Below are 22,024 nucleotides of genomic sequence, written 5' to 3'. Positions count from 1 at the left end.
TCAGTCATCTAGGTGAAAGAAACAGCAGAGAGACTGAAGTACTGCCTTGGTAGTGTGCAAACATGGCTTGTATTTGGCACTTTTTAAATATGAAAAAGGCACCAAATGAGAAAAGAAACCTGGTGAAATTCATGCTGCAGTTGCAAAGGAAGAATTGCTGACTTCAAGCAACTGTGCCTTGAAATTCCAATATGGAAAAAGCACAGTTCCCCCTCAATGGATCTGCTAGTGTGAAGGAAGAGATCTTTGGATGCCATGAAGCAATGGAGTAACAGTTCTGTGTGTTTACTGCACAACAGAATGGCTTTCTGGGCAGTCACAGAGTCACCAATGTCCCACCTGTCTTTCACTGTTAACCTTGGAACAGCAGAGCAGCAAGCTACCCTCAGAGAACAAGCACACCGATGGTGAGAGGAGGATGCCAATGTTCTGTGATCAGAGGACAGTCTCTAATTTGCAGAAAGTCTAATTGCCTTTGTGGCAGACATTGTATCACCCTGGCATACTGTAGAATATACTGTAGGCTCTTTCGATAGCAAAGGAATAGCTGTTGCATCATTGCTGGAGCCTTTCATAGCTTTACTGCTCTGCTCCCTGTTGATAATTTTTACACAGTCCCTATTAGGTATAAACCAGGAAGTCGGGCTTTCTTTCTTCACTTGTGTAACTTGGTAGTAAATGAAAGCTGAGAAGGGCTGTTTATGCTCAGTTGAACTGAATGTTGCAGTTGAGTCGACCTTTTGTTAGTCTGTAAGTATTTTTATTTTATTCAATAACAAATATGGTCATTAACTATTGTTCAATAACAAATATGGTCATCAAGTATTGTTTTCATTCACTCATTTTGTAATTCATTCTGCACAAATTGTATTGCTGGAAATGTTACTAGGTGCCATTGGGGCTAGAGCAACCTGAGTTCACCAACTACCAAGTCTGTTTTTGCCTAGCAGGCTACATCTTTTGAAGGAAGAAAGGAAACAGTAACCAGAATGTGATCAGATATGCACTGAAAATCACTCTGCGTTTATTTTCCAAACCATCATAGAAACATAGGAAGAATGGGGGCTTGTGGTGGCGGCAAACTCATATTCAAAAGTTGTTATATAGTTTTAAATAGTACTTGACTGCTGTTGAGGCCAAGTTATGGTCTGAGCAAATTCACCCACAATGCTTCACTCTGAGGAAGGATCCCATTTTGTTGGCAGTGGGTGGGCAAGGCAAGGGCTGAGATAGTGGGTGGGAAGGGGAGAGAGGGAAAGGGGATGGAGGAGGAGAAGGTTGTATCAAAGTATGTGAAACTAAGTCAGAGTTAGGACAGCAGTCAGGGAGAGAAACAGGTTAACAACTGAATAACCCAGAAGTGAATCAGTGAAAGTATAGCGAGAGCAGGAGGGTCAGAGAGAGTTCGGAGTCGAAAGAAAGCTTGTTTAAATAAAGTTATTTGCTTTATGATACTCCCGCTCGACTCTTAGGGTTCATCCACACTTCACCCTATGCTTTCCAGGCATGGGTCTGAGAGGTTTTCTGTTTGTTGCTGTTATTAAGGACTCTAGAATCAACTTGTTGTTTTGGGGTGATCAGAGGCAGAATTGTTTGTGGGACAAGAGATCAGCATTTGTACGAGCAACTGTTGCGAGAAGCAGATTTAACACTGCATCAGTGTTAAAGGCAGAGATAGGCAGGGCAGCAGAACTTTCTGAAGCAAGAATTAAACCATTAGCAGGCACAGAAGAGACACAGGTGCAGGACACTGGGGTATGCAACATAGCGATGGGGCACCCAGGATACAATGCCTGGGATACAATGTGGGAAACAACATGTAAAGAGTAATAAATAAATAAAAATACCTAGCATATGTGGACTGCAGTGGGGGGGGGGGACTGGGGAGGGACTTGGTTCCAGGTGCAATTTTTTAAGGGGGTGTCACCAGGTGCCTTCACAACAAGCTCCGTCATTGGAGTCTGGCTCTGGCACATGAAGGAGCTGTGTCTGGGCTGTGGCGCTCATGCCTGGCTGCAGCTCTGTTCCTTGGTCAGGTCTGACCCGTAGGTGGAGAGCAAGAGAGTCAGCGGCAATGCTGCTGCCCACCCTCCTCAGCTGAGGTGCGCTTTGTGCCCAGCCATGGCAGCTCCACCCCCAGGTCGAGTCTGTTCCAGGGGCAGGGAAAGGACAGTGGGTGGTAACACTGCTGCCCACACTTCTGGCTGTGGGGCTTGCGCCTGGCCACAGCTGTGCTCCCAGGGCAAGTTTGACCGGGGGGGGGGCGGAGAGCAGGAGGAGAGTTGGTGGCAGCTTCTCTACCCCTGTCCTCACTTGGACTGTGCTGCGTGGAGGGCGACCTCTGCATCCCGTCCTCCTCAGGAGGCGTGGGCATATGCTGTGCCACTGGTGCAAAGCACATGGTAAGCCAAACCATTTTCAAAGCCTGTGCAGGAGGGTGAAGAAACCTCTGAGACAGTGAAAACAGTGCAGGAAGACAGTGATGAGTCTGAACACTGTCAGGATATCCTAAGATTGACTTTGGGATCACCATATCCAGATGTTCACATAGTAGGAAATACTGGGGGAGGGGACTAATACCTACCGTACCACACTTTTCTTATATGCTGTTGAACAAAAAAATGGTTTGCTCTCTGCTGGATTGTGAAGGAAGCTGCAATGCGCTGCCAGTGACAATGGTTAATGAAAAGACAGACATTGAACCGTGTCACCATAGTATCCTGAAATCTGTGGGCAAGTGCAGAGTTAAGATTTGCAACAATAAGTTTTATTGCTTAGAATTTGTTATTGTGAACGGAGAGACCATCGATGGGGAGCAAAGCAGTGCAAGCCATGCAACTGATTCAGGTACAACATTAGAATAGAGTATATGTGCCACGGACCAGTGAAGAGAGCCAACCAGCTGCCTGGACAATGGTGAATATATTGCAGATGTTTGGTGGTGTTTTTCAGGGAACGGGACATCTAGCAGGGAAGTTGAATGTGGATCCATTGAGAACTCCCCAAAGAAGGGTACCAATAGCACTGGCAGAACTGCTGAAGCAGGAACTGACCAGCCTACAAGCTAAAGGCATGGTTGCCGCAGTAAATTAGTTCAGCATGGATCTTATTTATTTTCTGCAAACCCTCAGGAAGGCTGCATATTTGTATTGATCCTAAACCTTTGAACAGAGCATTAAAATGCAGCCATTACTCACATCCATTGATGGTGTAGGAAGTGACCTACCCTGAGCCAAGGTTTCCTCTGTGTTTGAAGTAAAAAAATGGATTCTGGCATACAGAACTCAGCTCAGAGTCAAGCTGTCTTGCCACTTTTGCAACTCCTTTTGGCAGGTATATTTGGCTGTGGATGCTGTGGGCCCTGCCTTGAAGTATTTCAGCATTGACTGAATCAAAAAGTAGAGAATGTTCCAGGCCTCAAAATCATTGCTTATGACATACTAATTGTGGGAGAAGATGATACTGGAAAGGAAGCAGCAAGAGATTGTGACAAAAAATGAAGCATGTTTTTGGAGAGGTGCAGAGAAAGAAATACAAAACCCAAATAAAGTCAGGTTACAACTAAAGGAAGTGCCGTACATTGGCCACCTGTTGACAGCAGAGGGTCTGAAAGTGGACTCAGCAAAAGTAAGAGCAATCCAGGTGTTACCAAGACCTAAGGATGCAAAGATTTTTGGGAATGGCAAACTGCTTGGCTAGCAGATTAGTGTGAGCCACTCCGATAGCTAACATAGGTAGAATGGGAATGGTCAGAAAGTCGTTTGAGAAGATAAAGGACGCCATAGCCAGGAGTCCTCTATGAAGGTATTACAATCCAGGGGAGTAGTTAGTGGTACACAATGTGATGCATCTGAAACAGGGCCAAGAGCTGTGCTGCTACAGAAACAGCAGCCAGTTGCATTTGCCAGTAGAGCACTATCAGAAACTGAAAGAGGATATGCACAGATTGGAAGAAAGAACTGTTGGCTGTAGTGTTTGGCATGAAATGCTTCCATCAACTTACATTTGGCCAGAGAGTGCATGCACAATTGGACCATAAGCCACTGGAAACCATCATGCAGGGGCCATTGCTGAGTGCCCCAAACAGGCTTCAGCACATGTTGTGAACCACCCTGAGATCTACGGATGAAGGGTGGAATAGAAAGATTATCTCATCATGGTAAACTACTGCTACAACTTTGGGGGGAGAGATCCACTGCCAGATATTATATCTGAGACAATTATAAAGAAACTAAAGTGCCATTTTGCCCACTATGGAATAGCAGATATTATATGCTCTTGACAATGGACCACAGTTTCAGAACATTCCAAAAGCAGTGGGAATTTGATCATCAGACATCCCCAGAGCAATAGAACAGCTGAATCAGCTGTCTAAATGGCTCAGAGAATTTTGATCAAAGCCAGAAAAGCAAGGACTGGTGCATATCTAGATATCCTGGACCACCAGAACACATCTTCATAAGGTTTGGATGGGAGTCCAGCACAGGGAATGATGGGTTGAAGGACAAATGCCTTGTTACTAATGGGTGTGGCTTACTACAGCCGGAGAGCTCCAATAGATGAGCTGAGCTGATTGCAGAACAGAAATTAAGACAGGTATACTACTGTGACAAGTTAACTAAAGACCTATTCAAACTATATGTGAGCGAGCAAATTTGGATACAGCCAGTGGAGTGACACAATAAGGAGTGGAAGAAAACTGAGGTCGAAAGTCAACTGGACACACACTCGTTTGAGATGGTAACTCAAGAGGACCAAGTTTTGAGAAGGAATCAAAGGCAACTGGCGCAGCAATCAACCTGTACACTCAGACTAGCAGGACAGACAGAAGAGAGGCGACTTCAGGAGCCAAAAGATGCCAGTACAGTTGTTGGCCCACTGCCTGTAGAGAATTCCCACCTCCTCTTGCACAAGTAAATGAGAGACACCCCGGCTCACACTCATCTCAATCCTGCTTGGACACCACCTTTTTTGGTTGCCACCTAGAAAGAATTATAACTCCTGAAGTAAAACAGATAACCCCATTGCCTAAAAGACTATGTCTAAATTCAAGGGGGCATATGGACTTTTGAAACTCTATAGTTAACTGTAATAATTGTTCACTTAAAGTTATGAAAGGAAAGATGTATCAGTTATATGTGGAACTAAGTAAGAGGGAGAGGAAAGCAGTCGGGGAGAGAAACTTAGAGAGACACAGAGGGAAGGTGCAGGTAAAAGGAACAGCTGCCCAGAAGTGACTCAGCAGAAAAAGGACAGAGAAATCAGGAGGGTCAGAGAGAGTTAGGGTTTATCCACAATACGTTTTGCTCTGCTCTTTCCAGGTACAGGTCTATGCTTAAAGCTCCATGTCCAAGCTTTGTTGTTGTTTTCTGGCCCACAACTTTCCCCACAGAAACCATTTTTAAATGGTCATTATTATTATTATGGACGGAACAACTAATGAAGCAACTTGAATAGGAATGAAGTCAGGCCCTGTGACCAACAAATACACTCCATCTCTGTACTAAAATACCTTCCAGCCAATTGATTTTGAAGCTTCCTAAGCCATTTTAAGTTTCTTATCCATTCTGAGCTGCAGAGCGTTTTAGCATCAAGTCCAGAGCTAGCAATCCAGTGCAGTGCGTAGGCAGGTCCAAGCATCCTTTATCTCCAGCAGAGCCACAACAGCGGCAGATAGAAAGGAGGAAACAAGGAGAAGGAGAGGGGAAAGGAAAACAAAACAATAGAAAATAAAAGATAAATAGAGGGGTGCCTAGCAGCTCTCTCTTCTGGGCATCTCTTTTTATCTCCACACCATGGATGTTGCTCCGCCTCTTAGCAAAGCAGTCTGCTTATCGACGGGTACCAAGGTCACTCACTTCAGCAGAAAGTCAATTTGACCCACAAGCAGGTTTTTGTTTTGCTTTTTGTGTTTCTCAGGGCTTGCTCAGAGTCTGAACGTTACACTGCTGCCATCTATTTTAGTCCATCATGGTTGCTCTGGGACTTGCAGAACCCAGTGATTCCTTGGGCTTGGCAGAGCCAGATTAACAAACCCCACAGAATGCAGAGGGACTTACTTCCTTGCACAGAATTACACTGTCGTTTCAATTCTAGTTTTTTCTTCTTATTATTACTAAAGCAGACCCTGTCAAAGAGGCCAGCTTGACAGTTACCTATCCTGAACGTCGTAACAGGCTAGTGAAAGAATGTGACAGTCGTTCCAGACGACTGGCTTATTCGCACACAAAACTGGTTGCTACCCCACACTTCCTAGTGCAATTGTCCCATCACTTTCCTAACTACAAAAAGTCTGATAAGTGTCAGAAAACTGCACTGGAAAGTGCTAGATCACAGCCACTAGCTGGCAATGTTCCGTCACCTCTGTGCTGCAAACCTATCAGCAGGAATGCTCACCGACTTGACTGTCACCCTCCACCTCCACTGAAAAGCATGACCTTTGTACCTTCTCTGTTAATGAGCTTGTGTTCCTTCCCAGCTGAAAGGTCATTCTGTTTTGTATTCCTCCAGACCAAGGTGTGTGCCTGACGGTTTACCCAGTGCAACATGAACCTAGGAATCCCTTCAGAGAGAGAGCAACAACAGAGACGGAAATTGAGAGATGAGCCCTTGGAGAAGGATGACAACACCAGAATAAATATGACCTCAAAGCAAAGGCTGATTCAGCTCACTTATCTGATTACAGTTGTGGACCTGGCCTGCATGTTCATGCAGATTGGGATTGTTCCAGTGAGTATATGGAGTATAGATTTTTACTAGCTCCACCCATTACTTTCTTTTCTAAAGGAAAAATGCTCTAGCAACTTCCTGATCTAACACCAGCTCCCTGATGCAGTATAAGCAAGTGTAAGTGAACGTGATTAAAATCCCCATATCTGTGTGTGTCCTTGTCTCTCAGCCTAGCCTCCCTCACAAGGTTGTTGTGAGGGTAAAAGGGATTGGGGAGAGAACCATGTGCACCCCCTTAAACACATTGGAGAAAAGGCAGGACATACATATATCAAATGCTTAACTTCAGAATCTACCATAGAAGAGGATTTGTGCAGGAAGAGTGTTTAGTTTGATGATGCTTCCTTGATCTAATTCAGTTGATCTACTGACATAAACTTTGCATTCCAAGACGTGAGAGGGATATTGTAAAATACTGTATTTTAGACCTGTCGAAATCAATGTAGCTACTTAATTCATTTCAGCAGATTTATTCTTTAGTGTAGCTTAATTGGATAGCACTCATTTATTTATTTTTAATGTTGCCTGAGTGGTGCAACTTCCACACTGTGTTATATAACCAGCAGTACCCTCAAAATGTGTGTGAGAATGCCAAGTAGCTAATGGGAACTGGTGATCAAGGAAAGCTTTTCACGAATTACTTGTAATGAACACCCTTAACAGATTCTGCTTGTGGTATCTGCATATCATACAACCTTGGTCTTCAACTGGATCAGGAGCCAATCTAAATGAAGTTGCACCAGAAGTACCACCAGAGAAGAGAAAGGAGGCCATCTATAGTATGGGCATATATTCATTGTGGGTCATGTATTGCTGCAGGCAAGTTGTGATTAAAACTGCCCACCCCCAAAGAGTCTCACAAATACTGCTCCCAGGTGTCCTGTGCTGTTTTAGTGCTCTTTGGAGGACAAACTCATAGGACAACATAAATGCTTGACTCAGCAAAGCTGATGGCTGGAACAGCAGCTTGTGAGACTGAAGACATGATGTGGTTCTGTGCCACAGAGGGCAATTCTGTTAGGTGACAGCATGTTTTGAGCCAGTGAAGGAGGCCAAAGGAGGTCCTCTGCTTTGGGGCTTAAGAGGACATTATTTTGGCTTGAAGGGTGACCTTACAAGTCCTGCTCATGCGAATTTAAGAGACTGCACCATGGCCTCACCAACATTTTATGATTTAGTATTAGTTTCCATGTCATTCAGAAATACAGTATAACATACACCTTTCTCTTTGATTTCACCCCCTTTCAGTATCTGGCAACCAGCCTGGGTATGGATGCTGTTGAATTTGGCTACTTGCAAACAGTCTTTGGTGTTCTTCAGCTTCTGGGAGGTCCCATTTTTGGGAGGTAAATATAACAACCATTCTTGGGAACCCTGTGGAATGTCAGAATTGTTTGGAGTTAATAACACCATTTTATTTTTAGCTCAGGGAAATAATTTAAATAGCCATCTGGATTTCCCATACTGGCAGCAGGGGAATGAAAGGCTCCTTTACTACTGTATTGTATACTAACCAACTCTATATTCCCCCCCCCCCTTTTAATGTTCTGATTGCCACTGGATATTAGCCAATGCAGGAACTGTTAATAAGCTGTATGCACACAAGTAGCTGTTAATGATAGAAAAGGGAGGGAGGAAGCTGCACAACAAGGCCAGCATTCATTTCCATTTCTTTTGTATTTTTAATTGGATGTTGAATGTGGGTAGGTAAGAAGTCATAGATTTGAATGCTGACAAGATGATTGCAAACCTTGTCTTTCAAAATACATCAGTCCGTGGACAAGGATGATATCTGTGATGTCGGATTAGCAGGATTCTCATTTGGAGGCTGGATAGCTCAGCTGGTTAGAGTGTGGTGCGGATAACACCAAGGTTGCAGGTTCGATCTCTGTATGGGGCAGCTGCATATTCCTGCACTGCAGGGGGGAGGGGCTGGATGCCTATGGAACTGATAGCTTACCTTGAGTGGATGCTAACTGGCAGAGCTTTTCCTGGGAAGTGAGTGAATAGGGGTGACCTCCCCAGTGCTTTGGGGTCCCTTGTGCTGGCCCTAGTGGCCCCAGCCAGCAGCCCCACTTCCTGGCAGGACCTGCTGACTTCTGCCAATCGAATGAGGCTCCACTAGCAGTGCTGCCACTAAAGCATCAGCAAAAGGGGGAAATGGAACCTGGGTTGGGGAGAGGTTTCTGCCTCTACAGCAGAACACCCCCCCCCCCCAAGGAAACCAGGAGGAAGGAGGAGGGGGCACTGCTGCCACCATTGCCATGAAGGCAGCAGAGGTGGGAGGGAGGGAGAGTTGAAGGCAGTGGAGGATCCACACAGTGTGACTTGGCCCAGCCCCACCCAGGCACTCCTCATCAGCCCTGTTGAACAGCCAACCTTCCCTAGGATCTGTGTTTATCTTAAAAGGCTGGGAGAACTTCTACAGTTTAGTGGAGTTTTGCTTTTATTGCTGCATACCCTGTTCTGTTTCTGAAGATGCTGCATCTCTTTCTGTGCCAGGTTTGCTGACCAGTTTGGAGCCAAGACTGCCTTGGCCATCTCATACGTGGCTGGATCTCTGTTCTTCTTGCTCCTGTCTGTGTCCACCAGTGTCCCTCTGCTCTTTCTGTCCAGGGTCCCCTCCATCTTCATGCATGGACTACCAGGTGATGTTATTAGATGATGCAAACGTTAGCATGGGTCGACTCAAGGGCTTTGGCTCCCAGAGTCAAACTAAGAAACTGCTGCTCGTGCACATGTGGATGATGTGAGTTAAGGTCCGGTCGATACTGGGAGCAATCTGGAGGGGATGAGAGGAAGTTTTTCGCCTCTCGGGCAGGTTGGCATACGTCTGTGGTAAGAAGCCATTTTACAAAATGGCCACGGAACAATCTTCTTGCAGCACCTCCCTCATGAACTAAAGCACCCACATTCATAAAACTTGTCAAGCTATAGATTTGGGGGTGTAACGATTCCATGGTTCATCATGATATTCACCCAAGAACTCTGCCCCTGAAATGCTCATTATCATATTTTTAAAAGGAAGAGCAAAGACTTTAGATAGTACACGATGGTTAACCTGGGTTTCCCCTCCATTTTAAAAATAGGTGCTCAAATGGTGATAACAGATTTGACCACCGCTGACGAACGTGTTGATGCTTTAGGAAAGCTTGGACTATGTTTTGGAGTAGGAATGATCGTTGGAGCTTCCTTGGGTGGCACCTTAACCTCAAAATTTGGGTGAGTGGTCAGGTCTTGTTTCAGTTAACCGCAATGCCCTACTTTTAAAGGAATGTATTATTCTCCTTTGCAATGGCCAAAAATTGAGGTTCTGAGGTAATCTCACATAGCAGTATGCACAAAGCTGAGACGGGTCGAAGTCTACAACCCGGAACACAGTTGTGCTGCTTTTAACCCATTGCTCCCTATGCTCATTCATTGGGAATGAGTCCCACTGAAGTCAGTGGAACTTACTTCTGAGTAAGTGTGCAATGGCAGGGCTATTATTATCATAGATTTCTGTATATCTCATGATGGTTTTCTACACCACAGATTTAAGGTGTATGTGGTTGGTGCCCATTATAATCCAATACAGTGGTACCTCAGTTTAAGAACAGCCCTGTTTACGGACTATTCGGTTTACAAACTCTGCAAAACCAGAAGTAGTGTCCCGGTTTATGAACTTTACCTCAGTCTAAGAATGGAAGCCGAACGGTTGAAGGGCACCGACGGCAGGAGGCCTCATTAGGGAAAGTTCGCCTCGGTTTAAGAACGGATTTGGTTTAAGAACGGACTTCAGGAACGGATTAAGTTCGTAAACTGATGTACCACTGTAGTGTGTAAGGCAGCTGAGCAAACTTATTTCACCCTAACACACGTTACAACTATGCACTCTTATTGCAAATATTAATTGAAAAGCAGAGTTGAACGTATAATGGCGAAATAATTTTGGTTTGAAATAAGTGTAGACAAAGAGATATTGCTGTATATGGAGAGTCTGGATATAGAAATCTTAGAATAATTTAAATCAAAGGCCAGAGCAGGCAAAATGGGGCTCATCTGGCTTTAAATCTCTGGTGGCAAAGTGTGAACATGCTTGTCCATTAGATGGCACTGTTTCACAGCCATAATTTCCCCCCTTGTTGGTTTTGTGTTCTTTGGCTGTGCATCAATGATGCTTCAGCTAGCATCCATCTTATATTTTTTAAGGGGCTGGAAATGTAAAACACCCCACTGTCCTGTTTCTTGAGCGTTTAGGTTTGTTTGTATCTTAAAAAGATATGTGTGAAGTCTGTGTGTTCCTTCTTCCCTGTGACAGGATGTGCACCTTTCCTTTTAAAAAGGACAAGAGGCTCAAACTGCTAACCTTCCATGTGCAGGTGGCGCTGTGGTCTAAACCACTGAGCTTCTTGGGTTTGCTGATCAGAAGGTCAGTGGTTCGAATCCTCATGATGGGGTGAGCTCCTGTTACTCTGTCCCAGCTCCTGCCAACCTAGCAGTTCAAAGCACACCAGTGCAAGTAGATAAATAGGTACTGCTGTGGCAGGAAGGTAGAAGGCATTTCTTTGCTCTCTGGCTTCTGTCATGGTGTTCCATTGTGCCAGAAGCAGTTTAGTCATGCTGGCCACATGACCCGGAAAGCTGTCTATGGACACATGCTGGCTCCCTTGGCCTGAAAAGCGAGATGAGCGCCACAACCTCATATTCGCCTTTGACTGGACTAAACCGTCCAGGGGTCCTTTACCTTACAGCAAGTTACATGGTAGTGGGAAAGAAATAGTGCCCTTTTATAATTATTGGGTTGTCTTTGGTCTTGCTTTTATCATGTATTTTCTTTTTTATATATATTGTGGTTTTATATTGTGAACCGCCCTGAGATATACGGGGCTTAGGGCAGTATAACAATTTAATAAATAATAATAGTAATTAATAATAAGAAACAGCACACAGGTTTTCAGTCATTCTGCTTCAAAACAGATCACCCTCCGCTACCCTTCTTGCCCCTACAATTCCCTCTATGGGGCTTTAGACAGGAACATAGGGAGCTGTCTCTTTGTGAGTTGGGCTGCTGCTTCATCTGGCTCAGCACTGTCTAAACTGACTGGCAGCAGCTCCCCAGGGTGTCAGGCAGGAACTTCTTCCAGCCTTACATGGAGACATTAGGGATTGAACCTGGGACTTTATGCATACAAAGCAGGTGTTCTGCCCACTGCGCTGCAACTCTTCTCCCAACCAAATCTGCTAAAAATCCCCTCTATCACACAACTTTTAAAGGAGCAAGAAAGAGCCCCATCTCCCTTTTCATCTGGCCACCCAGAAGAGAGTACCTTTACCACTCTCACTGTCAAGAAGCAGCCACAGCTGAGGACCAACCAAAATGCCATTCGGGATGCTTTGCTTTAATGTCCACTAGATGGTGCAGATGGCTTGGGAAGAAGGAGAGGAATAGTACCATCAAGGCTTGTTGTGGGGATTTGTCGGTGGTGGTGGAGAGGAACCTAAAAAGTTCTGGAAGTTTGTGACACACGCACACAAACCAGTGGTATTTTACACAGTAATGAGAACAAAAAAGGACACATGTGCAAATGCTGTTACTTTGGCTGTGTTTCATGGAAGAACCATGGTTTTATGCAGTGCTTTTTTCTTGGGGGGATGCAGGGGTACACATACCCCTAAACATTTTGTGAATCTTTGTACTTTTGTCCATTTACTGTATTTGTTTTTCCTGATTTGAACCATAAAATGGTGGTTTTCTTGAGTCAAAATGAGAGTACCGCTAAACATTTTTTTTTAGAAAAAAGAACTGGGTTGAAAAGAAGAGAGAAAGATGGGCAGAATCAGAGTGGGAGATGCTTCTCACTCCCCAAAAATATATTAAGTGTCCTTTCTGCAGCGAATAGATGACATACAACCACAAGTAAGACAAAACAAAGCAAAGCAACACAATAAGAAAAAATGCAGAAACACAATTGGGGCACATTCAGACCATACATTTAACTAAGGTTGCCATATTTCAAAAAGTAAAAAGCAGGACACCCCGAAAGCTTCTTTTTAGACAAACCCCACAATTTTTTGATTGCCTAATACCCAGGACAAAGCACCACCCTTCAAAAATCCCCCCCCCCCCGAGATAAATGACACCTTTGAAATCTCAGTAATGTCTGGGAAAATCTGGACGTATGGCAGCCCTAATTTAACAGCCATGGCTTCTCCCAAAGAATCTTGGGAGCTGTAGTTGTTTAAGGGTGCTGAGAGATGTTAGCTAAACCACTCTTTCCAGGTTTCCTATCATTCCCTCTTCACAGGGAACTCTGGGAATTGCAGCTCTGCGAGGGGAACTCCTAACACCTCTCAGCACCCTGAGCAAACTACAGTTCCCAGGACTCTTTGGGGGAAGTTAAAGTGGGATCACAGTGCTTTGAATATATGGTGTGAATGTGGCCTCAGCCACTGACTGCATAAAAGCAAATTGCCTTGAGAAGGACTTTATGAATGGCGTTTGTGGCCTTTAAAAATGGGAGCTTGCGAATAAATGTTCTTCCTAGACTACCCTCTCCTGTGACAGTGTTCTGTTACACTGCAGTCCTCTACATGCTCAGCCAGGTATAAATCACATTGTATTGAATGGGGCTTCCTCCCAGGAAGAATGCATAGGATTGCAGCCTTGCTTCGCCAAAGGTAGCTAGCTACATTTGAAGTCCTGCATTTCTTATCTTAAGGGCAGGTCTGCAATGTCTTCTGAACAAGCTCTCTGAGTGCTCCAATGTGCATGCGGAGTTATTTAATGTGCAGACTGTCCCATTTTGTTGTTGTGGGGGGGAGCAGATCCATCCACACACGCAAATGGGGATGGCCTTGCTGTTGGCAGGGCTCTAGCGGAGGAGACTGGAGTTCCTGCGAACGAAACCACGGGATTGGCCAAACTTCGTGCCCTCCTCTTAACACATTCCAAAGTTTTGTTTTAAAAATGGCCCATTTGTGTTAATTGTTGCATAATTTCCTATAAAGTCCCACCAGCTTTCTGTTATGCATTCATGCTTTACTGTCCTGGAATGGTTTTTCTGTTTGTTTGCTGTGATGCCATAGGGAAAGAATGTCCCTCGGGTTTTCTGCCCACTTTGCGTTTTCTTGTCACTATTATTCAAGTGTGTGTGGCATTGACATACTTGTGCTTTAAATGCAGAAGAGGATAATTTTTTTGTTTGGCTCTTGGACCTATGTCCTTGGTCCTTAAGAGGTAGTGAGTTTTAGGACAGTCTGCACTGGCAAAACCTGTCCTCTATTTTCTTGAAGCATATTTCCGCCTGTGAAATAAGCTTCCATTTCTCTGCCTCTTTCTGAGGACTCTCTCAAATCCCTTTAGAATATTGGTGAATGGAGAGTTGAACTCACTTCGTTGTGGCAAGGTGCTTGTGGGTGGCGTGTGGGTGTTTCTCTTCCCATTTAACGTTTCTCGTGCCACTTCACTTACCAGTACTATGGCACCTGCAAAACATCTCAGTAAATATCCCCTCAGAAATCCACGCTGCACCCCAGGGTGGGTGGCATGCGCACACCATTTTGTTGCTTTTTCTGCTCTCTTAGATGTGGCAGCCATTTTGTGTTGCGCCACTCCCATATTCATTTTGCACCCTGCCACTCACCCTATGGCAGCCATTTTGTGGCTGACGTTTATGGCACTTGCACTAAATTCTAAATGCTATGAAGCAGGCTAGCGAGGGAGGCTGGCTGCCAAGCACCTGAGAGTGGTGCACTCACTTTTGTCTTAAGAGAAGTCCTTCTTGCTTCCCCCAACCCACACACAGTGCCCAAACTTAGATCAGGCTACAGGTTACATGGTTCAGAAGTGACAGCAGAGGTCTAAGATGCATAGCTAGGCAGAAGCTAAGTCATTGTCCCAACACTTGATGCACCTCCTTTTTGAAGGATGGGGCAGGCACAGTAATTTGTGTGGTTGTTTCCCCAAGTCACAGGACTGGGCAACCAAGTAGGCAGTCCTACAAGTAGACTGGGTCTGCAAGGTCTGCTGATGCCAGCACAGCATCCTTGGCAATGGAGGAGAAGTTGACACAGCTAGCTCACTGTTCATTTTAGCCTCAGGTGCCTCAGGCGGTGGAGGCAAGTCAGGCAGCGTTCCCATGGCGGTCAGGGTATCCAATATTACTGAGGCAGACCTCTTCTCTTCCCTAACATCTAGATCATCACCTCCCAAACCTCTGGGCACATCCTCATCACCCACTTCTGCACTCTCATTCATTCCTCCTCTGCCTCACCCATGTAACATCAAGCATGTATTTATGGGAGATGTGTGAAGATTAATAAAAAGGTAAAGGGACTCCTGACCATTAGGTCCAGTCATGACCGACTCTGGGGTTGCGGCGCTCATCTCACTTTATTGGCCGAGGGAGCCGGCATAAAGCCATGTGGCCAGCATGACTAAGCTGCTTCTGGCAAACTAGAGCAGCGCACGCAAACGCCGTTTACCTTCCCGCTGGAGTGGTACCTATTTATCTACTTGTACTTTGGCATGCTTTCGAACTGCTAGGTTGGCAGGAGCAGGGACCGAGCAACGGGAGCTCACCCTGTCGCAGGGATTCGAACCGCCAGCCTTCTGATCGGCAAGCCCTAGGCTCTGTGGTTTAACCCACAGCGCCACCCGCGTCCCTGTGAAGATTAATAGGTGGGCAACAAATGACAAAGTAAAGTGTCCTTAGCCTTCCCCACACAGGTGCTTCTTCCATGGTACCCATAAGAGGTTTGAATCCCAGCCAAACTGACAACTATCTAGGTACGGATGGCTGCTAGACTTGGAGGCTTCTACTGCTGGCAGCTTTGATCCCTGAGCAGCTGGGATGTTCTGTACCACCATACTGGCTCGGACAATAGGTTTAAGAGCTTTTCCACCCTACCAGTGCAGTGTGATACTGGTTATTAATTAGATGAAATGGGGTGCCATTCTTACTTGCTTACAAAAGGCCGTTCTTTCTCCATGTTTATTGCTTATAGCAGTATTGGCTCCGGAGAATTATCACGAAATTCCTTCTTTCTCCATCACATTGGTGGAATGGAAAATCTGTGGGTGTTTAAAGGGGTTAAGCTTGGACCACGGCTGGAACAGGGCAAAAGGCTAGAGCTCTCTGCTCTGCTTCTAGACAATTTACCCATTCTGGCTTGAGAAATCTCTCTTTCTCTGTGTTACTGTAGAAATGCTGGTATTTCTCAGCCTAGAATGGTTATGCTGATTAGCCAAGCAGTTTGCATGGGTGACCCAGGACACAAAAAAATCCTTTGTTCTTGATGACAAGGCATTTTGGAAACTCTGGTTCCCATGGGATGGGGCCAGACTGTTCTTAAACTGTAGTGGAATTTTGGTAAATGACTTTTGCCTGCTGAAGATTACACCCTTCTCCGGATCATTTATCCCAGAAGGCCTACCTGCTCCCTGGTACGTGTTTCTCTCTCTCTCTCTCTCTCTCTCTCTCTCTCTCTCTCTCTCTGTGTGTGTGTGTAGTTGTGTTCTACCCCCAATCTCTGCCGAGTTGTGGCAAGATTTCAGGGTTCCAAGTGCTCACCCAGGGTCTGTGTTCCTTTGGCGAATTGAAGACATGGCAGGGGCTGTCATAGCTTTAAGAAATATGATTTATTCACATATTTACATCTGAATTTAGAAGGAGGGAGTCCAGATCTTACAGCATGGTCATCTCAAGAGTGGCTTGTTCACAGCAGCAATTCAGCCCTGTACTTGAGGGCATCTGTCCCAGCTTCCCTTCATCCAGCCTGTTCAAAGATGGATCTCTTGTCTTTTTTTCTCCCCCTTGTTCTCTGCACACCTTGCTAAAGACACTCTTTCCCTGTCACCTCTCTGACACACCCCACCACCTTTGGGAACCTTGTGTCATCCCAGGCCCAAGGATTCCTCTTAGATGGGCCATCAACCTCTTTTGTCATATTAACAGCTTGGCTTATCCCCAGCTAGCCATGTGAAGCTGCCTGGGCTTGAGATCTTCAGTGGAATGGAAGAGCCCTTGGCCTAGTTGTTAATGGACCAAACTTTGCTTGTTTCATGAATTTATGAGTGTGCTCAAATTTTATCTCTTTACTGACCCTAGAGATTATGGTGAGCACGTCCCTCCCCAAACTCAACATCATAGAGACAGAGACAGAGAGTACCTGGTGGATCAGGCCCATTTAATCCAGCACTCTGTTCTCACAGTGGCCAAGCAGATGCCTCTGGGCAGCCCACAAGCAGAACCTGAGTGCAACATTACTAGCCTACTCTTCATTACTAAAGCAACCACAGAGCAGGTTACAATCAAATCAAACCAAAATACTTAATACAACTATCTGATAAGAAAACCGTCAAACCATAAACCCCACCAATAACAACTGATAGAATAATTATAGAATTGTAGAGTGGGAAGGGACCATGAGGGTCATCTAGTCCAGCCCCCCCGCAATGCAGAAATCTTTCACCCAACCTGGGATTCAAACTTATGACACTGAGATTGGCCAAATGTAGAAGAAGAAAGAAGCAGCCTGCATGTGGGGAGCCTTTTGTCCTCCAGATATTGTTGAACTACCACTCCCATCACCCCTGGCCATTGGCTGCTCAGAGTGGCTGGGGCAACCCAGTCCGATGGGCAGGGTATAAGTAATAAATTGTATTATTATTCTGATGAGAACTGTAGCAACATCAGTAGGGTCAGAAGTTTCCATCACCTGCCCTAAGGGCTGCCTTGAACCGGATCTGTAAAAGGAATGGATTTGCATTTTTCTGTTTGACTTGCTCTCTGGGATTTAGTAGGGTCAGAGCACTTGAAACCACAGGTCCTGGATGCTTTTCTCAGTTTCAGCAAAACATTCCGTTCCCTGGTCCCACCTCTCATTGCAAAGAGAGAGCTATTTGTTTAGGTTCTGACAGAGCACACATACCTCACCCGGCAATTTCCCTGGAGGAATGTGCTGTCGCACAAGGGCACACTGCTTTCTCCTTTACCCAGGTAAGAACATCCTGGGGAGTAGCTGAGTTGAAAAGAAAAGTAACAAAGGATCTGGTGGCCCCTGAAAGACTTAACACAGGGGTCAGCAACCTTTTCCAGCCGTGGACCAGTCCACCATCTCTCAGACTTTGTGGTGGGCTGGACTATATGGGGGGGGGGTGAACGAATTCCTATGCCCCACAAATAACCCAGAGATGCATTTTAAATAAAAAGACACATTCTACTCATGTAAAAACACAATGATTCCTGGACTGTCCATGGGCCAGATTGAGAAGGCGATTGGGCCGCGTCCGGCCCCCGGGCCTTAGGCTGCCTACCCCTGACATAACAGATTAAAGTCCACTTCACCAGACGTATCTGGTGAATAAAAGACCGTGCATCATAAATCTGCCGGCACATCTTATTCTTCTTCCCTAAGTCCTGATCAGTGCTCAAGCTAAATATTTAGGATTCTGTCTGCCATCCTCTGAGCGAGGGGTGGGGAGCCTGTGGCCCTCTGGATGTGGTTGGACTCCAAATCCCATCATCCCATGGGCTGGGCTGATGGGAGTAGGAGTCCAACCGCATCTGGAAGGTTGCAAGTTCTCCATACCTGCTCTAAGCAATAACCTCCTGTGCAAAGCAGGATGTTATAACATAGTATTTCTGAATTTTAACTTTCCTTCAAAATATATTTTTCAGGTATACTGTAATTGTCATTCAATGTTCCTATATAAAACACTCAGACTGCAGTCCTATCTATCCATATTTACTTGAGTGAGATGCCCATGTAGGCAACCCCTGCCTTAGAGTCTCTGAAGGCTTTTGTTTCTCAGGGCATAGCAGGGTTTATAATAATTTCCTACTTCCTTTACTTCTTTAGGTAGAGAATGGCATTTATTGTGTGCTTATTATGTTTCACTGCTATGTTTTACTGTCTTGTCTACATTCTTTACAAAGTTAAACTGAGTCTCGAGCTTTCTTCTGTTTTTCCCCTCTTAAATAATAAATCAGTTCATGCTGTTGCTTCTTTTTTTAAAAACCCCATCAGTTTTTATTTGTTTACAAATCCTACCCAACAAACCCTGTCTCGTTCCACCCCAATCCAATGGTTTCTGACACTCTGCCCCTCAGCAACTCCTCTTGCCATGTTAAAACCACAACATTTAAAAAAAAACACAATCAGATCTCTGTGGTCCAAATATCAAATGTACACTGTTGCCGTGGCTAAATGCGGGTGTCAGTTTCACCACAATTCTCTTTTGTAAAATTCCCATCAATTACCATGCCAGCTTTTGAGTGTGAGTATGCCAAGGTATGTGAAGCATCCACATTCTGAATATTTCCTTTACAGCTGAGACCCAGCCTGGTTTATGAATGGCTGTCTCCATGCTCACCAGGGAGAAACGCGAATCATGTCCAAACTTGCTTTTACCTGGGCAATGAGGTGTTGCAGCAACAGGGTAGGAAAAGGTGGTGTGAGGTATCATTTCCACATGGCAAATCAAACTCTGCCTTGGGTTCAACCCTTGGGAAACCCAGCCAGATGGGCGAGGTATAAATAATAAATTATTGTTGTTGTTATTATAGTAGGAAAATTGAACCAAAGGGAGGCTTGGGAAACCAACTTGCTCTTTCCTCTTTCATACCTCTGCTCATTCCTAGTCATCAGAAGTAACCAGATAATTTTCTTCTCAGATATAGTATGATCTTCTTATGGCTGGGGGTAATCAACATGGTGTGTTCCCGATTTTGTGGACAACTCCCATCATCCTCAACAATTGGCTATGCTGGATGGGGACTGATGGAAGTTATAGTCAGGGCCAGCCGTTTCATTAAGCTGATTGAGGCAACTGCCTCACACAGCAAATACTCAGGGTGGCAGATATCCCTTGAGTCTCCTAAGGTAGTCTCCCCCTCATAAGATAGCCTGATTCCTTTAGGCATTGTGGAGGATATTGTCCCCAAATCACTGTGGAAGTGAGGTCCCATCCACACCGTACATTTAAAGCACTTCACTTCCCCCCAAGAATCCAAGGAACTGCATTGGGTTAAGGGTGCGGGGAATTGTAGTTCTGTGAGGGGTGAACTACCATTGTCGGAATACTTTAGAAGAAGCCATGACTGTTAAAGTGATGTAAATGTGTTTCAAATGTGTGGTGTGGATGAGACCTAAGATTCAGTTGCCAACCTAGTTGTCTTTGGCAGAATATTTGAGCTGCTTCTGTTGGATTATTTTAGACTGCAGTCTTATTCACTATTACCTGAGGGTGAGCCCCACGGAGTACAGTGGGATTTACTTCTAGTAAACATGCATAGAATTGGACAGGCTGTGATCAGCCCTTTGCCCTGAGGTAGGATGGCCAGTTTAATGGAACAGAAGATGGAGTCTGGGTTTTGTTTACCACTCCAATGCATTTAGGTCCAATGCTGTTAGACCTGCTCAAAATGAAGCTAAAATCCCTGTAAATTAACTGCTACCTTGATGTTGCATCAGGCTTTGATGTGCCTTAGCTGTTGGTATTTTTAAAAGCAAAAGCTAATAAATGGCATTTTGACTTCCTCCTCCAGCAGCTGACTCTTAGAGATATGCAAAAGAACCAGCCTTGAGAGATTTAGGAATATAAAGGTTTTTTTGTTTGCCCTGTTCCTTATGTCACCGCTCAGTGATGCAAATGCCAGCCCCCATGGAAGGGCACAGAAGAAAAGCCTTTCACATCCCTGACTCGTTCCGGAATATTCTCTCTCCGATGTTCATGACTAGCAGCTCTTTGATCTACACGGACATGGCCTAGCTGCCAATGAACAAGAGGATTTCTACAGCATTGCGAAAGCAAAACAAAGCCCCAAATAACACAAGGCAAATGTTTCATCCAGACAATATGTTCCGGCAACTGCCAAACTGTTATTCCGTTGGCCACAGGCAAGGACAGCTGTCCCGTTTCCCCGGAAATTTCACGTCAGAGTTCATGGGTTCATTCCAGAGCAGGAAATGATGTGGTTTATTTCATTCCTGGGGTCTACTGTGATGCAGGAGCTACATTTCGTGGCTGATGAGCTAAGTGGGGAAGAGGAAGGGCAAGTAAGCTTCCCCTTTGTATAGGACTAGGACTTGAATCACACAGCCACACCATGCTTTTGTTAAAGGTGCTGAGAGTTAGGAAACCCCTTACAGCGTTACAATTCCCCAGCACCCATAACAAACTAAAGTTCCCAGGATTCTTTGTGGGAAGTCGTGACTGTTAAAGTGGTGTAAGAGTGCTTTAAATGTATAGTGTGGATGTGGCTTCAGAAGAATAAAACATATGAAGAAGACCTCTTGTAAAAATGTGTTGCTTATCATAAAAAAAGTCTTACCACCATGGTAAACATTGTACCAGTTGAAGTATCCGAATGGCATTAGAAACAGCAGGTCTTTCTCCTGAGACCCTGTTCTAAACAGAAGATGCAGACCCTGTTGTAATACGAAAAGGATGAGAGGGGGTTTGTTACGTTGAACTTTATTTGAATCAAGGACATTGCCAGCACTTTTCTTAGGAGTGGGTTGACTCCCTGTGGGTTGAATTATTCGTTAATACCAGACCTTTCAGGAGAGGAAGGCCTTTAGGTGACCACAGGGACAGTGAGTTTTTATATCCAAGAAAAGACGTTTAAAGATTTCTAGAATCTTTCCTTGCTGACACTGAAAGCTGAAAAGGTGCCCTGATAATATGACTTTTAGAAGAAGCTATAGGCTGTGTACACACTGTACATTTAAATCATATTTAAATAACAGCCCCCTACCCAAGAATCCTGGGAATTGGTAATTTGTTAAGTGCCCTGGGATTTGTTACTCTGAGAGTTAAACTACATTTCCCAGGATTCTTTGAGGGGGGGGATATAATTTAAATGCATAGTGCATAATATGCAGCCAGTATTGTTAAACTAATGGAGAGCTGTGGGGAGATATACCTCATAATTAAGGACACCTTTTATCAAATAAATACATGACATGAGTAATGAATAGCTGTGGGCCTCATTCACATTTCTTCCCCACTTTATCATTTGGAACCATTTCAAATGTAATTGCCGTGTGGCATAAGGCTTTCATTGACTCTGAACTTTATCTCAGATGGAGAGGAATGAGGATGTGATTGTCCTGTTGCTGTGCAATTTAGGCTGACTGCAAAAAGGAAGCTGGACATGTCCAGGCTTGCTTTATTCAGCCCTGGCCTGATTTGTTTGGAGAGGAATCTGTCACTGATAGGCCCCCCTCCCCACCAAGACCCAACAATGACAGGAATTTTTAGTGGGATAGGGGATCGTATGTCAGTAATGACTGCTTGAAACCATTC

General features: G+C 44.9%; 1 protein-coding gene across 1 annotated transcript in view; it reads left to right on the top strand.

Annotated features, from left to right (window-relative positions):
• The first annotated feature begins 624 nt into the window (after positions 1 to 624).
• The window catches only part of SLC67A1 (solute carrier family 67 member 1), a 73,532-nt gene continuing 52,132 nt past the window's right edge, over positions 625 to 22,024 (top strand). The window contains exons 1-5 of the mRNA XM_083488980.1: positions 625 to 750; positions 6,511 to 6,729; positions 7,978 to 8,075; positions 9,232 to 9,377; positions 9,819 to 9,951. Of these exons, the coding sequence (XP_083345106.1) occupies positions 6,547 to 6,729; positions 7,978 to 8,075; positions 9,232 to 9,377; positions 9,819 to 9,951 (560 nt within the window). The 5' untranslated portion in view covers positions 625 to 750; positions 6,511 to 6,546. The remainder of the gene's footprint in view (positions 751 to 6,510; positions 6,730 to 7,977; positions 8,076 to 9,231; positions 9,378 to 9,818; positions 9,952 to 22,024) is intronic.

The sequence above is a fragment of the Podarcis liolepis genome, assembly GCF_965112155.1.
Source record: "Podarcis liolepis genome assembly, chromosome: 1".
In the NCBI taxonomy this organism is placed as follows: domain Eukaryota; kingdom Metazoa; phylum Chordata; class Lepidosauria; order Squamata; family Lacertidae; genus Podarcis; species Podarcis liolepis.
Note: the sequence above shows the minus strand (reverse complement) of the source record. Positions and strands in the feature narration are given on the sequence as shown.